We start from the raw sequence: 16,506 nt of genomic DNA on the forward strand, positions 1-16,506 counted from the left end.
GCAGCAGTTGGTTCCGTGGGAGCTAGTGCACATAGGGAGCCAGCTTTTAAGCCAGCTTCCCATGCGTACCAGGAGCCTGTGTGTAACTGTGAATGTTAACCAGTGAGCCCCAGTTCATCAGTTAACTGTGTACGCTATTACACTTTGACAGCCCTAATCCCAACACTTCCAAATGAAAAGAAAGTTTGGATATTTATTTTATTGACCACATAGTCCTAGGACTTCCTAACCCAACCCCAATAGAGAGAAGACAGCTAATAGAAGCCTCATAAAAACATCCCATCTGGTTCTCCAGTACTAATGCAAGGTTAGGTGCTGAGTCGCAAGCGGCTGTGTATGAAAGAGGAATCAAGAGCCAGATGTGTCTGCTTTCTGCATTTTATTAAGATATATATATATATATATATTTGTTTTCTTAAATTATTTTCTATAAATTGAACAGGAAGGGATTATTGTGGAGAGAAAAAAAAATACAAAAATAAAAGCGTATTGTGAAGTACCAGATCACCACATATACAACAGCAAAGTACTTTACAAGCACTTAGAGCCCTAGAATTATAAAAATAGAAATACAACACATCCATGAGCATGAGCCACTTCTCCAAACATCCCATATTTTTCACTTCCATCTGCAGTTTAGGATTCCCATGAGAGAATGCATTAGCTGGTTTGGACAACAGACATTCGCGGTGCTGGAGAGGAAAGGGCATCCTAACGCTTTTAACGTAAAATGGTTCATCTGTTAGCAAGAGTGGGCTTTTTAGACTTGATCAACATTGGCCCTAATGTTGCTACCAGGGACACCAATAGGGGTCTAACTCTCATTGAGTTCATTGGGAGCAAAGCTAGGTTGACACAGAGAGCATTTGAAAATCCCATCAACAGTTGCCTGTGGCTGATCCAACACCTACTGAAAACAACAAGAGTTTTTCAATGGTCTTCAATGGCCCTGAAAGCCACATAGTGTACCTGGCTCTGAAAGATCGGTGAGTTGAGCAATTCTGGCAAGGTCAAGTGAGTTGAGCAACTCTGTGATTTACTGTTTTCAATCAGACTGGATGGATGTAAATGAGGCGGGATTGTTTTTGTGTTTTTTCACCCCCAAGGAAAGAAAATATGTCTCTCTGTGACAACAGGTAAAATGTCCAGAAAAAATTTAAAATAGCAGAATATCCTAGTATATGATGTTCTCACACAGACGACGTAACATTTATATCCGATTCACCCATCCTTTAGTCTTCCATTTGCTTTACACAGATTTTTGCAGACTCTCCCTCTGGCTACCTTTTCTAATTTTTTTTTTTTTTTTTTGGGCAAGAGCCAACTTCTGTGATGAGCTGATGAAAGAGAGGGAAAATGCTTCTAGAAAAACGACTGCATTTAAAAAAAACATTTTGCAGAATATGCTTTGGAAAACATTGAAATCTTGAATTGAAAGATGCAGACATTTCATTATTTTGTCTGTGGCAGGTTTTCCTTTTTGCCACTGAATGCAATAAAATGAGTGATATTCAGAGTCGGTCTGCATCTCTTTCTCTGTCCTGCTCTTTTCCCAAATGTTACATAGTGGCAAAAGGATTTATGAAAATCAAAAACAACAAACCAACTCAAGGCATCATGCATCCTATTGCATTCTGTGACAAAATGGAAGAGACGAAAACAAGCCCCTCAAAATAAAAAAATATTGAAATTCCAAATTTCTGGTTGTAATGGCTGAACAGAACATTTTGAAAAACTGTCAGGTTTGTACAGAAGTCTCTGGTTTTCAAAAAAACAATTCTGCATTGGGGGAAATAAAGTTTTAAAAGAAAAATTTTGTTTTTGACCAACTCTACTCATTGCATGATTGAAAACAAACAGGTCAAACGTTTGGGTGACATTGGTAAGTAATTGATCAAGGAAATACACCTTTTAAAACCTACATTTACTCATTCCAGATTAACAGCCTGTAACTCTGGAAAAATAAATGTATAAAGATCTGTTGTTTAAAACTATTTATATCCCTCCTTAAAAAAGAGAAATCTGTAAAATAAGACAAACAGCCTCTTTAAATGCATGAAACAGCTTACAAATAAGTCATTTATTTGCTGCTGGCCTTTCTTGACTAACATAGCAAACCTAGAATCCAATTGATGGTGCTCAAAATAAGATGTAACCATTATTGCTTTTCAAACCAGGAAAGGAGCTTTGTTTGCAGCACTATTAGCAACATGTAAAGAGGCCTCAAGGACTGGCTAGTGAAGTAGGACAAAAGCACTGTGAAGGAAGGCCACATACGTCTGCTTCTATCACAAGCACATTGGAGACTCACACAAGACTTGGCAGTATCAAACCAAAAACCCGGCAAAGTGAGTGGGTCTCCTAGTATCTGGGATGTATTTATGCAGAAAAGCATAAAGGGACAGATTTAAAACAGAAAACTGACCCATCTTGTTGCATCTACATTACTGGGGGACTAACATGGGTACAAGACCACGCTGTGTAAGAGGCGACTTCAGGGACGTCTAGGCTGTAATTGATTAAGTTGCTTTGAAAGAGAATTAAACTAGCAAACAATAAACGTGGCTACAAAGGGGTTCGAGCAGACTCCCACTGAGATCAGCTGGAGACGTTGGGCTGATTTCACTGGAGGAGTCAGAAGGCCTTTAGACAAGTTTAAAAAGAAGCTTGGTGCTGTAAGGGCCTGGTCCTTACAGAGCCATGTCCCTGCCAGACCTATTGTGTATAATCCCTGTAGCAGAGTTAACAAGAACCCATGGGTCCTAACTGCAGAAGCATTTCCTTTTGCCAATGCATTGCACACCTTATTCCTCTGAACCTTTACCCCATTGCATGTCAGCTTAGTATAAATCTCCAGCAACCAACCAGCTACCTGCATAACTGTACACTTAATCTAGACAATGAGTGGGAACCTATTATTGATCTGCATGGACATAAGTGTCCAGTCCAACACCAGCTTCAGAAAAAGAGCATCCTTCAGAAGTTGTTACAAGATATTTAAAACACCCTACAACTACCAGGCATTTGATGTAGTCTAGTTCAAAGGTCCTGGTTGGCACCCAGTCATGTTACGCTGTGGGACTATTATCCAGGAGATCTCTGCTCTGGAAGGTCAGATGCTGCAGGTTTTCCCGTTCAGTCCTGCTGGCACCTAGTTATGCTGGTTTCATTGCTCCCAAGGATGTGCAATAAACTCCTTGGCTTTTTCAGTTGCCTTACAAGCCAAATACCTTGCAGTTCACCCGAGGACCCATCAATGCAAAATGCTCTGCAGCCACTGAAGTGGAGCCATGTTCATGATTTGAGTGGCTGCTGCTTTCCTGACAAAGTTTCACTATTAAGAAGCTGCCTTCGGGTCTATTGTTCCCTTTTGCTCCCAGGTCACTGGAAACGGTGCATTTGGTTGTGTCTCTCAAGTACATTTTCTAATCTGCAAGTGCACTGAAGTGCTGGCATGGCAAACAAAGCCCAGAACTGGGGGTGGATTAGATGGGATAACAGGGCACACACTTACCTATCCCATAAGACAGTAATGTGTGTATTCCCCTCTGTAGCTAGCCAGCTCCTGGGGACACAGGGACAGTCCACAATAGAAGGTGGGAAAGGTGCCTTGTACCTTTCTTTCCACCTCGGGAAGCCTCTCAAGAGCCAGTCACAGGCTGCTGAGGAAGGTCTGACAAAACAGACAGTGTCAGGAATATGGGGCCAAAGAACGGACAGTGAGGCAGGTCTTTGGATGTTGTTTGCCAACCAGCTCTTTTGCAGCAGCTGGCATTCATAAGGCAAAGGCAGTGCACAGCTCTCGGTATCATTGCACTTTATAGACACATACGTTCCTAATTCCCCTGGGTGTTAGGTACCTAAATGCCTTTGCAGATATAGGCCTTAAATCTCCTTTGAAAATGGATCTTAGTCTCCTAAATTACTTAGGTGCCATTCAGAAGTTTTCCAGAGGTGTCCAAATCCCATACAAATCCAATGAAAGTTAGGCACCTAATTCCTTTAGTCTCCATTGATAGTCCAAGCCCTGTTGGCCAGTATTCACAAAGCAGTTACAGCTTTGGGATTGCTTTCTTGCCCCTCTGCGCAGATATTGTTGTTTACCAACGCACTGTGGCTTAGCGCTGTACCTATTATGGTCTAATCAACAGAAAAGTCCTCTCCCCAGGTGTTGCCGGACAGGTTCATTTTTCATAACTATGGGCACGATTTCCTGAATTCCTTTCCCATCCAGGGCTGCACTTGCCTTGCTGTAGTTTGTTATCTACAGGGGGAAATGAACACAGTTGTTAATGGATCAGTGCAGTGATGCTACTTACAGAGCCTTTAGTAGTAAACCAAAGCCTGCCAGAGCACTGCTGTTCTCTTTTCTTGTTGCCTTTTAACACTGATGCCAGCCTAGCACAGATGGTTTTCTTGTGGCTTAGATACACATAACAGTGAGCATTTAAAACAGCAACCCACTTCCCTCCTGCAGCTTAGCATCCCGAAAAATAAACCACTAGGGGGCCACACTGATCACTTGTGAATAAGAGGTGGGGAAGGGGTGTCCAATCAGTCTCTGCAAGCAGGGGTCTGTTTCAGGGACATGGGGCCCCAATGACAAGTATCTATCAGTGCCAGCTGTCTGAGATCCTGTAGGTGGCAAGGATTAGTCAGGTCTGATGCTGGCAGCTGCTGCCCACCTCCCTGTTTCCTACAGCTGCATCTCACATCCATGGGAAATAGCCAACTTGGGAGGGGGGAGGGGTAACGAGGGGAGAGTTCCCTTCATTGTCCTTGGATAAATTATTAACATTAAGCACTATTCTCAGGCTCACCAAGCTGGTGGTGAGCTACGGCCCCATTCTGCTGAATTTTCGAAGTGTCTGTCCTATTGACAGTCTTCGACTCGGAATTTACAATTCTGCTCCTGCTATGATCTGTATCCTTTCCTACGACCTTTGGTCCTCAAGGAATTGCCCTTTAAAGCATATTCTCCTACACCTACATAAATCAATTGTCATAAGCCCTCCTAATATAAAATCAGGTTAATCCTGAATTACACCTTCCCTCTCTTGTGTTAGCCGAGAGTCCTGACATTTCCTGAAGGCAAGTCTCCCTTGAAGCATTGCTTTCTCAGCTCCTCTAAAAGCCCCTTGCACAGTCTCTTGCTATGGCATATAAGCATCTGGCTCCTAAAAAGGCTCTTAAATGGGAGCGTGGCTCTTGCCCACGCTGGAAAGTCTAATGCCTTTTTGGCATGACCATCTTTCCTGATTTGGGGGCACCTTTAAAAAAAAGCTAACTTGGAGGTCTTCCTGGCCCCGCAATCCTGGAGTTGTCCTTCAAGCTGGGATTTGGCATAGGACTGAGGTTTGATGCAATTAAAAATAACTGTCTTCTCTGTGTTTAAACACTAGGAGAAGCAGGTGGGTGGCATCTGTGTGGGGCTACCTTGTGAGTTTGCAGCTGGTCTTCTATTGGATAGGATCAGCTTCCAAGGCACTGCTGAGTTGCACCTAGATCCTAGAGAAGACCCACGGAACGGGGAAGCTGCACTATAACATATGGTAATGGCAAACCAAGCGCTTTGTGATCTGATTTCATAGAAATGCTATTCAAAATAGATATTATCAAAAATAAAATAAAAAAATCCAGAGCATGTACATCAAACACTTCCTACAATGAATGGCAGCCTTTTGCTGATCAGATCCATAAAGAGGATGTCTCTGCTTGGCCTCCTCTTGAAGGAATTCTGACTCGTCTAAGACCACATGCTATTAATCTGTCTGTCCACAGAGGCCAGAGAAGGATGTGGCCTTATGGTCATCAGAGCCCCTAGGGGGAATTAAAGGGTCTCATGGTAGACAATGCTGGGGCTGGTTTCCTCGCACAGCTCCAGCTGCACGCTGGAGGCGAACCAGCGCTTGGCACAGCCCAGGCCATAGGTGAGTGTGGTTCGGTAAATGTTCTTGGCATGTTTGGGGAAGATGATGGTCGTGCTCTGGAACCGCAGGGGCCTCTGGCGGGGCTCAAAGAGCAGCTGCGACTTGTAGTTGCGCCAGGTGCAGTTTGGCGTGGCCACGACCGTCTCGCTGTAAGCCGTTATGGTGGGGATGGGGCCATAGAAAATGTCATCCCTGTAATGCTTCTCTGAGTCATATTTCACCTCCGAGTTGCACCTGGAAAGGGCAGCGAGAAGTCAGGCAAAAAGGGAACTCTGCACTTACCCACTCCTATCTTCTGCCAGGCCTCCTGATAGCAACCCCAAACACCTCTATGGTCTCTGGCAAGCTCTGCAGCTGGTCTCTCTGAGCACTGCCATTGACCACAATGGCGGTCAGTTCCCCTGATGTTTAAAACATACTTCGTAAGGGAACAGATCATCATCACGCAGCACACAACCTTCCCCTGGCTTTGTGCCTGAAAGAGGCAGCCCTCCCTAGAAGGTAGTTCCCAGAGGCTGGCAGGTGAGCTGGAAATGGACATAAATGCTGGCTGAAAACTGCCTCTGTAGGTTGATACTCCTATATTTTGCAATAGGGACCCTCAGGTGGCCCTAAGGTGAGTGCCTTCCCAGTCTGTGCTGTGCACCAGTGTCAGCTCCTGCCCTCACGTGGCAAGAAAATAACATCACGATGTGAATGTTGAGGAAGCTAGAGGGGGCTTGACTGAGCTGTTTAACATCTTTTGCCCATCCCTCTAATGTGAGAGCAAAGGGTCACCTGCTTAGAGCAAGAGCAGCTGGGTTTACAAAGGGGCCTTGTGCACATCACCTACAGCACAAAACCATTTGCCCCAAACTATGCTGCAGCAGAGGAAAAAGGGGGTGAAGTGACTCGGCTCACCCTCAAAAAACGGTGCCAAGTGGGCAGATGGAATACTGACCTAGTGATAACTCAAAGGTCTGGGAAGAGAGTGGAGACTACTTGATGGGGGTTTGGGTTCTACAGAAAAGCCAGGAATGGGTGAAGTCTATTGTTCCCGCTAATCTTTTCCATCCATGTGTGGAATAATTTTATGTGCACTGAGGCATGTGAAAATGTGCAGCACCAATGGGGAAAAAATCCTAGCTGTGGGCACTCTGCTAATCAGAAGGGGGAAAGGGTATATGAATCTCTCCTGAGAGGCCACACAAATGCACATCTTACAGGGAACACAGGTCCAATCCCAACTCAAACAGAGAGAAGTTGAGAGGTCTGGTTCTTGCGGACAACACCAAATGAGCACTGGGTAGCTCACCCACCATTAAGATGAGGAAAAAAAATAAACATGAAAATAATTAATAGTGGCTCTTCCATCCTTTTCAGAGGGGCCAATAGGATAGCCAGGCCCTTGGGTGAAGGGGAGGAGACAGTGGCTCCACACTACCAGAAGGGGCTGGGGCAGGGCCTCAAGTGGATGGGGTGGGGCTATGGCAGCCAGTTCTCAGCGCCACCTGGACTATGTCCCCACCAACCCTTTGCCAGCAATCTGAGCAGCTTGGAACATGCAGGGCTCTGGAACATGCGGCACTCCCAGGGTGATTTAAATGGCCCTGGGTTCCCAGTGCCGCTGTTTCCAGGACCTTCTGGGCCTTTAAAATCACTTGTCCCAAGGGAAAATGCTCCCCTTCACATCCCCTGTTGGTGGGCCTGATCCTTGGTAGTTTCTCTGTCTATAGTCCACTGCGCACCAAGCCAGTAACCCTGCAAGGTAAAGATCCTTAAACTGAAAATTCTTTGGGACAGAGACTCTTTTTGTTGCACTGTGTCCACATAACACCTAGCAGCATGGGGTCCTGGTCCCAGATTGGGGCTCCTAGGTGCTACAGTTATACAAACTAAAAATTATAATAAAAAATACAGCTCTAGTAAAGCTCAGCTTGCAGGGAGCTGTGGAGTGTTCACATTTTACTGCTCCAAACCTTCCAACCACAGTCAGCAGGTAAGGAATTTGCAGCTCTGTTGAAAAAAGGATTAAAAGCTGGGTGTGTGCACACCGATTACCTCCACCCTGGAGGGAGGCTGGAGGATTATGTGGCACGCGTAACATGATCTGCCTTGATGTCTTTCGCACTGCAAAGTATATAAGCAAGCAAGTTGCTTGGTGCACATCAAACAAGAGGCTTGTGTAATCGTTATGAAAATGTGCCCACCATCTGTTCCTGGGTAACCAGAGATTGATTGGGGCACGTTCCCAGAATGCTCTTTGTGTGGGTTGGGAGGGGGAAAATTGTATTCATAACCTCTACTTCTCCCACCCCTCTCTCTCTAATTATTACCACAAGCCAGGTGAGTAACACACTGAAAATGTATCTTGGTGGTTTTAAAGTGAATTCTGTGCTGGCAAGAAGAAACTCAGACTGTGAGCCCTGCTACTGTGTGCAGGCAGCAAAGCACCAGCCTCCCAGCACTGAGTATCAGCGCGCCTCTGTCATGGGCTAGAAGAACCACCCTTAGAGAGCAGAGGAGAAACAGCCCCCTGAAGATAGCTCTAACCTGGGCCTCCCTGCTGAGAGCACCAGTAAAAATGGACAGCAGCAACAGCAGCTTCTTTTGATCTTCCTCCACTGGGAACTGGACTGAGACCACCAACTTTCTGCATTGGCCACCAAACAGCATTCCAGATGGGAATGGTTTTCTAACCCAGCTGGGGCTGTATTTGATACTGTCTGGGAAATGAAGACCTCCATCTCCCATTACCAACCCTGGAACCACCCTCGCTGCACCACCCCTGTCAGTTTCTTTTTAGTTCAGGAATTAATCCCCCATTGCCTCCTCTCCTCCGTCCCCAACAAAAGAACCGTGACCCCCATTGATAAACACTGTTAATCTTTTGCAGAAGCAAATGTATCAAGGGAAAGGGAGAAACCCCGTCCATGTGTACCTAATTTCCTGCACAGGTTCAGGGTTGACCTCAATGCTTTCACCAAAGAACACCGGGAACATTCGAGGCCTCATCTCTGACACAGAAGAGTTCAGAAGAAGGTAAGGGATCTACAGGAAAAACAGGGGTGGGGATAAAGAGAAAAGCACATCAAGCATTAGGACCCAGCAGAATGCAGCTGGTGTTATTTAAGACATACATTGTGTTCACTCATTGAGCATGTACTAGCACTATGGCTAAATTCAACTCTAATGGAAGTGGGTGCCTGTCCCCCGCATGCAGACTCCCTTGAATTCATGCTCTGCAGGAACTGCCCAAGAAGAGGTCCCCTGTGGCAGGTGCTTTTTGTGACATGCACACAGGCTGGAGAGACAAGCACCAGCTGATGTCAGACCATGGGTGGTAATGGTTTTCCATTACAAGTGGCCACACCCTGCTGCTAGCTTGATCGGGGTCAATTCCAGGTAATGCCATTCCCTTCCAGGGAGCAATGGCCATTTTACCTTAGAGTTAATAAGAGAATCACCAGGCCTGAATTTGCCCCCTGCCAAGGCACTTCAACTCCCATTAACAGTCCCTCTTCCTTCCTGGAGCAGAGGAAGGCACCCAAGGGTTAGCCAGGAGATCTGGTCTCCGCAATGCATGGGGAGGAGGGATACAAAGCTCAGAAGCTTATTTTTCAAAGGGTGGGGACAGAACTACAGCTAGTGCAAGCCTGGGTAGCTCCTTTGATGTCAACATCCATTTAAATCAACCCAGAACTGACCAGCACTTGTCAATTTCCCCCTCCACCTATGCAGGAAGGTGCAAGAACAGGCAGTGCCTGGACTCTGATCGTCTTTTTAAGTGGTTTGGCCCAATGGCGCATCTCCTCGAATGCTATCTGTACTTATCTGGTTGCTTTCATTTTCCCACCCCGGTTGTGACATCAGAATTAGCTTTACGCAGCTGAGTCTTCACCAGCAGCCTGACTGTGCCAGGAGCCGTCCCATTGCAATGCCTCCTTCGGAATGCCCAGCCCTAAGATAAGCTGATCTCCCATTGCAATCTAGGGTTGCCTCTACCCACTGCAGATTCTTTCATATGGAATTTTGGTCTCTCTTTTACACTTGAATAATTCTTCTTTTTCCTTACTGTTCCTGCTGTTGTGAGCCAGACACAACATCATTGTCATGTGGGATCTCCTGCTCAAAATGGGCCTGATCAGCAGTGTTCCCTCTAAATGTTTCCATCTGTGTGCTGAATAAATTTTGTAATGTGCACAGAGGCATGTGCAGATGTGCACCACCAGTAGAAACACATGTTGCTGGCTGCGAGCACTCTGCTAATCAGTTAGGTGGCATTTGAATCTCTCCTGGGTAGCTGTCCAAGTGCTAGGTTTACAGGGAACACTGCATCAACGAAGTTCCACATCCTGATGTGGCTCTAATGTTTGGAAGGGCGAGGGAGAGGTGGCTCAGAGTTGCTATGGATGCATCTCTGTTTCATGTATTCCTGCCTCTCCTGCTGCTGCTCAATGACAGAGATTGATGCTTGCCTGGATATGCACTGCTCAGCTTCTGTGGGGAAATGTCGCTGCCCAAGGACCATAAGGAAAATCCTTCCTGGAGTGCTGAGTTAAAGCGTCAAGTCTCAAAATATTTTTCAATGACTGCTGCACAGAAGAGTCTCAGGGGCTTGGCTTCCCCCAATGACTATCCTGTTCTGTGCAGTACATAGTGATGCACATACACCCACTTACTCCAGCAGGAAAGGAATTAAGCATCCTAGGCTGATTCCTCAGTCTCCTAAGACCACTTTGCACAGCATAGGTACCTCCTGCTACCCCACATCTGCTGGGGGAGCACTAGCTGGAGGAGCAGAGTTTGGTTGTCCCCAATGTCCCTTCAGAGTACGTCCCTGTGCGGCTGCTGCTCCAACTTTCACGGAGAGTATCAGGGAGCTGCAACTAGCTCCCACTCCTGTAACGGAGAATTCACCCTCATGTACCTCAATTGGAGTTATTTACCCTTGCAGCCCTCCCCAGTTGTTGCTCCGCTCTAGAACTACTGCAATCCCCAAATGTCCAGGGGGCCTGCAGGGAGGCAGAGCGCCCTACCACGGAGCTCAGCAATCAAGCCATTCATCTCCTCGCAGCTGTTTCTGCTTTTTCTGCACCAATGAAAACTTCCTGAAATGTTTGTTCCTCTAGCCTACGAGAGCAAATTTTGACATAGTGGAGATTAATTGGTGCCTTTCGTAGTATTTATCAGCTCTGTTCCTAGCAGCAGCCCTGGGAATCGAGGGCTTTAAAACAAAGTGCCATAGAGCACTGGAACAGACTCATAAGAGCATTAGAACGGCCATACTGGGTCAGACCAACAGTCCATCCAGCCCAGTATCCGGTCTGCTGACAGTGGCCAATACTAGATGCCCCAGAGGGAGGGAACACAACAGGTAATCCTCATGTGATCCCTCCCCTCTCACCCACATCCAGAGAAACAGAGGCTAGGGACACCATTCCTACCGATCCTGGCAAATAGCCTTTGATGGATCTCATCTCCATGAATCCATCTAGTTTTGTTTAACCCTGTTAAAGTCCCAGTCATTAATTTAATTTGGTGATCCCCTAGTTCTTATATTGTGGGAAAAAGTAAATAACTTTTCTTTATTCACTTTTTCCACACCAGTCATGATTTTAGAGACCTCTATCATATCCCCCCTTACTCTCTAAGCAACTTCTCCTGAAGCTGGAGAAAAAAGCAGCTTTGGAAGCTCTACGTGGGGCAGAGAGGTCAGAAAAACTTAGTTTGGCGGGGAGGGCACAATAAGTGCTAATTCACATTCAAAATCAATGGGATTTGATGCCTTTGAAAATCTGCCCCGACTCTTAAATGTTATAGGCGTTGGTAGAAATTGCATCCCACTCTACAATACAGATAATATCCTGAACATCTAGAGCAGGGATGGGGAACCTTTTTCGGGTCGGGGGCCACTGACCCACAGAAAAATCAGTCAGGGCACAAAAGTGAGAAACAAGAAAAACCCCACCCCTCACCAGCACAGGTTCCCCAATGCTGGGGGGAATCCCAAGCTTCAGGGGCCAGATCCAGACAAGCCAGGGGCTGCATCCAGCCCCTGAGCATAGGTTCTCCACCCCAATCTAGATCATCTCCCTGCTGACCATTTGAAACTCACTTTGCAAACATTTAAGCCTCAATGTCTTCTTAGTTGAGCAAACACCAATGATTCCCTTTTATCCAAAGCACCAACATGCAGGGGTCAGATAAATAGCTCTCTGTTTGGCCCATCGCTAAAGCAAACCAAATAAAAAGGATTCACACAGCTTGGAGAACAGCAAAGGATTCCACACCTCTAGTTAGTCATTTGTCCTCTATCAAGAAATAAATTCTCTCTCTCTATATTCCTCCCCTAAGTACAGGGTAAACTTGTATATGCCCTGCGTTTTAGATTTTGACCCAGTCATTTAATCAGAACCCTGAATATCTTTGTAGCTCTTCATACGTAAAGCCTAATGGAAAAATAATCTACTACTTGGTCTGATAGATGATCCACAGGGAGAAGTTTAGACGTTCTCATAAAGTTCTCTGACATAGAATTGAGATGCTGAGCTTCTTCTAGCAATATAATGTAGCGGTCTATTCTCACAAAGGCCAGTAGCTTCTCTAGCACACAATGAAAGCTGCTTAAGACTCATTCTCTTCAGATTTTTATGTAATAAAGATCTGGTGCCAGATTCTCTGCTGGCTTAAACTAAGGCTGTGTCTTCAATATGGGTTGGACCAACAGACAGCAATTGATCCAGCAGGGGTTGGTTTATCATGTCTAGTATAGACACAATAAATCGAGTGCTGAGTGCTCTCCCATTGAATCCTGTACTCCACCAAAATTAGAAGAGTAAGCGGAGTCGATGGGAGAGTGCCAGCTGTTGACTTACTGCAGTAAGCAGACCTAAGTACATCAACTTCAGTTAATTATTCACATAGCTGAAGTTGCATAACTTAGGTGTACGGCCCATGGCAGTATAGATAAGACCTGAGGTGGCTCCACTGAAGTTACTGGTGCAGAGTTTTTGCACTGAAGTTTACTGACCATTGGAGCAACCTACAGGGATGTGGTAGGTTCTCAATGACTTGAACTTTCTGGATATCTTTATAAGAAAGATCTTCTACTGCAACCACAAATTATTGGGCTTATTGTGAGAATTACTAGGAGAAATCTTATGGCCTGTGTTGTGCAGATTGGACTGGTTCTGGTCCCTTCTGGACTACAAATGTCTGACTCTATGGAACTGCTCCAAATTACCTCAGCAACAAATCCAACTTCTGAAGTTCTTGGCAGGAAGTGTAGGGGGCTTAGAAATAAGTCTTTTTCAGAAATGTTCCACAGAACAAGAAGAACACGCCCCCTGACCACCAGGAGAATGAATCATGAGCTTCTATTCAGCACAATGTCCTTAAACATAAGTTCCCAAATCAAGTAAGCCAGCACGTGCTGTCTGGAGGCAGTGCAGCTGCTTGGTTAGCTCTGTGGCACTCCGTCAGAAGACTACCACTTTGCAATTCAGTCCCTCTTTGCCGTTGGTTTTGCTTTATGAAATGCAGCATCTTCGTATCCTTCTCAGAAGATGTCTGGGCAGAATTTAAAGGTCTCCATGGCAGATGAAAGACCCTTGGAAACATCATTCTCTCCATCCTGCTCAATGCATGACAAAACCTGAGCCCAGTTCTCGGCAGCTGCCCATTAAATAACAGTGAAGCGGGTAAGAACGTGAAGGAGCCACTTGATGGGAGCTGAACAGATGGCCTACAGCTTCCCCCTCTCTGAACTGTCTTTCACCTTTGCATTCCTTCTAGCTGGGTGGATCTGCTGTGGTGCTGCTCTCTGCCAAAAAGGCAGAAAGAAGGACTGCCACTCTCCAGAGGCCCTACTCTAACAAGTTCTTGAGCTGTGTCTGCAGAACCCAAGAGGTTCTGAGACGTACCAGACTTTGGGGAGAGGGGCAGTTAGCAATGTTCCCTGCAAGCTGAGCACTTGGGCAATCGCCCAGGAGAGATTCAAATATAGCCCAGCTGAGTAGCAGACAGCCTACTGAGCCCATAGCCAGCAGCAAGTGTTTTTATTGGTGGTACATATCCACATGTCTCAGTGCAGAGAACAAAATGTATTCCACATATGGATGCAAAACATTTTGAAGGAACATTTTGGCTTAGCCTGAACCAAAAATTAAGCCTTTAGAGTTTCTACCCAATGCCTAGACCAACCTAGTTCTAAAAATAAAAAGCACCTAAATGCTTTTCTGGAGAAAGTCATGCCTGTGCAGAAGACCAGGTCCAGGGCCATGTATCACTCAAGTTCCTTAAGCCCTCTGGGCCATAACCATAGCTGGCATAAATTGACATAACTCCATTGACTTCAGTGGAACAATCCCAATCTATAAGAGCAGAGTATCTGTGTTTAAGATGTGCATAAGAGGACAGCTTTTGCTTTTGACTAGCAATGAAGTTTCAATGTTTCATCTGACTTCTTGGGAGACACAATCTCCAGTGCATCGCACTGTTCTACTACCAGCTAGTTCTTTTTCAAACCAGTGATGAAAAAAAAAAAAAAATCTACTGTTGCTGCTCCATTATCCACAAAAGCCCATTTTTGCACAGCACTCTATAAAAGGCTGGTCTGCATTGGCTTTTGTCTTCTGTCCAAATGGGAAAGGTCGTTGCTGCTTATTCCTGGCTTGCTTTCAACACTCTGGGGAGGGGTGAGCATTTCTATTTGTAAATAAAGCTCTTTGCCTTTAGCACATGATTCTTTTACAGGGCTATTTTCCGTGATGGTACTCATGTCTTGACTTGGATCAGTATGCGACTTTTTACGTCTTGTCTATGGCCAGTGCTCTGCTTGAAAGTGCCTAATCTTCAAGAGATTATTACTGCTGTTCTTTATGTGGAGGGATGGGGGAAATTGTACACAGATACATTTGTAGGATCTGCTAATTGCAAACACGCTGGGTGAGTCACCTGAAAACCACTACAGACTGCTCCTATTAGAATGGGAAGCAGAGCGAGGAATAATACATTCCTCAATATGCACCAACGGGGAACACGCAAACATGAAAAAAAAGGTGCTCTCAGTGTGACATGCACACAGGCAGAAGTAGTGAAATGGTAAATAATAAGATGATGACTCCCTTATGTTCAGACACAGCCACCTCTGATAAATGTGCTTTCTTGTTTTGTAACATCAGCATGCATTTTTAGTGCAAAAGAATTTGCTGGCTTTGTCTTGGTTTTTAATAATTCTATGATCAAATTTATCCTTGGCACAACTCCACAGATTTCAATTTGGTCCCTGATGTTTTTAATTTAACCCAGTCTATCTAGATCAGGGGTAGGCAAAAGCCTCTTACTCGGCCAGATCTGGCTGGCTTATGGCTTTTACCTGGCCTGCAAGGCAGTTCCAGGCCCCACCCTCTAGTGCAGTGGTCCCCATTGCAGTGCCCGTGGGCGCCATGGCGCCCACTGGGCCATTTCTGTGTGCCCGCCGTATGATCGGGGCCAGCCCCGCCCCCAGGCACATGGTACTTGGGCGGTGCTGGCCCCTGGGCACACAGCGTATGGGTGGCTGCGCCCATGGGTGCACGGCGCAAGGGCTGTGCCATCCCCGGGCGTGTGGTGTATGGGCGGCGCCAGCCCTGGGCGTGCAGCACAGGAACAGCGCCAGCCCCGGGAGAGCAGCACATGGTGGCACCGGCACTGGGCACACAGCATGTGGGCATCCCCACCCCTAGGCACGCAGCGCAGGAGCAGCGCCAGCCCCAGGCGCGCAGTGCGTGGGTGATGCTGGCTCCTGGGGGCATCTGCAAAAGTCGGGGACCACTGCTCTAGTGCGTTGCCTGGGAGCTGGAGATATGCCACCCCTTTTAACTGTTTTTATGTAAAGGTCTTGCACCTTCCCCGTGCCTGTCAGGCAACATATTGCCTGGCAACGTATTGCCTGGCAGATGCAGGAACAGGAGAGCCCTTTAAATAGAAGCCATTAAAAGGGCTGGCACCTCTCGGTGCCCCTAGCACGTTGCTAGGGAGATGGAGACGTGTGAGCCCTTTTAATGGCTTCTATTTAAAGGGCTCGCACCTGCTGGGTCTCTGCATAGCCTGGCAGGCACCCGGCAGGTGCAAGCCCTTTAAACAGAAGCAGCTGAAAGGGCTCACAGCTCTAGATCCCACTGGCTGGTTGCCTGGGAGCTGCCCAGGAGGTGTGAGCCCTTTCAACTGCTTCTATTCACTGCCAAGCAGCTACCAGGCAGCAGGTTAGCAGCAGGGCCAGGAGCTGTCAGCCATGTCATGTGAATTCTAAGCCTTCACCCCAGACAGCTCTGGGAGGAGGCTACCCCCAGCACCCTCCCCTCTGCTCCAGGTCCCTTCCATTGGCCAGAAGTCAGGGGGCAAGGACCCCAGACCAAGCAAAGCTCCTGGCAGGGTAGCTCTCAACCCCGCCCCTTCCATCCAGGGCCCCACCCCTTCCAGGTCAGCCCACGGCCACTTCTGAAATTTGTGAAGTAGCCCCCCCTTCAAACATTATTATCCACCCCAATCTAGACAGAATGAGGGAGTAGGAGGGGACGTAATGGAGAAGCAGGTTGTGTGGAGAGTGTGGGAT

General features: G+C 46.6%; 1 protein-coding gene across 7 annotated transcripts in view; it reads right to left on the minus strand.

The window, feature by feature from the left end:
* Positions 1-362: 362 nt before the first annotated feature.
* RFLNA (refilin A) overlaps positions 363-16,506 on the minus strand; it is a 33,514-nt gene continuing 17,370 nt past the window's right edge. For 5 of the 7 annotated variants that reach the window (XM_075898514.2, XM_075898513.2, XM_075898512.2 and 2 more), the window contains exons 3-4: positions 8,851-8,960; positions 363-6,164 (exon numbers count right to left, since the gene is read on the minus strand). In XM_075898514.2, coding sequence (XP_075754629.1) covers positions 5,831-6,164; positions 8,851-8,960 — 444 coding nt within the window. In that variant the 3' untranslated portion in view covers positions 363-5,830. The remainder of the gene's footprint in view (positions 6,165-8,850; positions 8,961-16,506) is intronic. The other 2 variants (XR_012896000.2, XR_016348335.1) reach the window with 2 other exon arrangements.

This window comes from Pelodiscus sinensis, chromosome Z (genome assembly GCF_052426305.1).
Source record: "Pelodiscus sinensis isolate ZL-2025 chromosome Z, ASM5242630v1, whole genome shotgun sequence".
Lineage (NCBI taxonomy): Eukaryota > Metazoa > Chordata > Testudines > Trionychidae > Pelodiscus > Pelodiscus sinensis.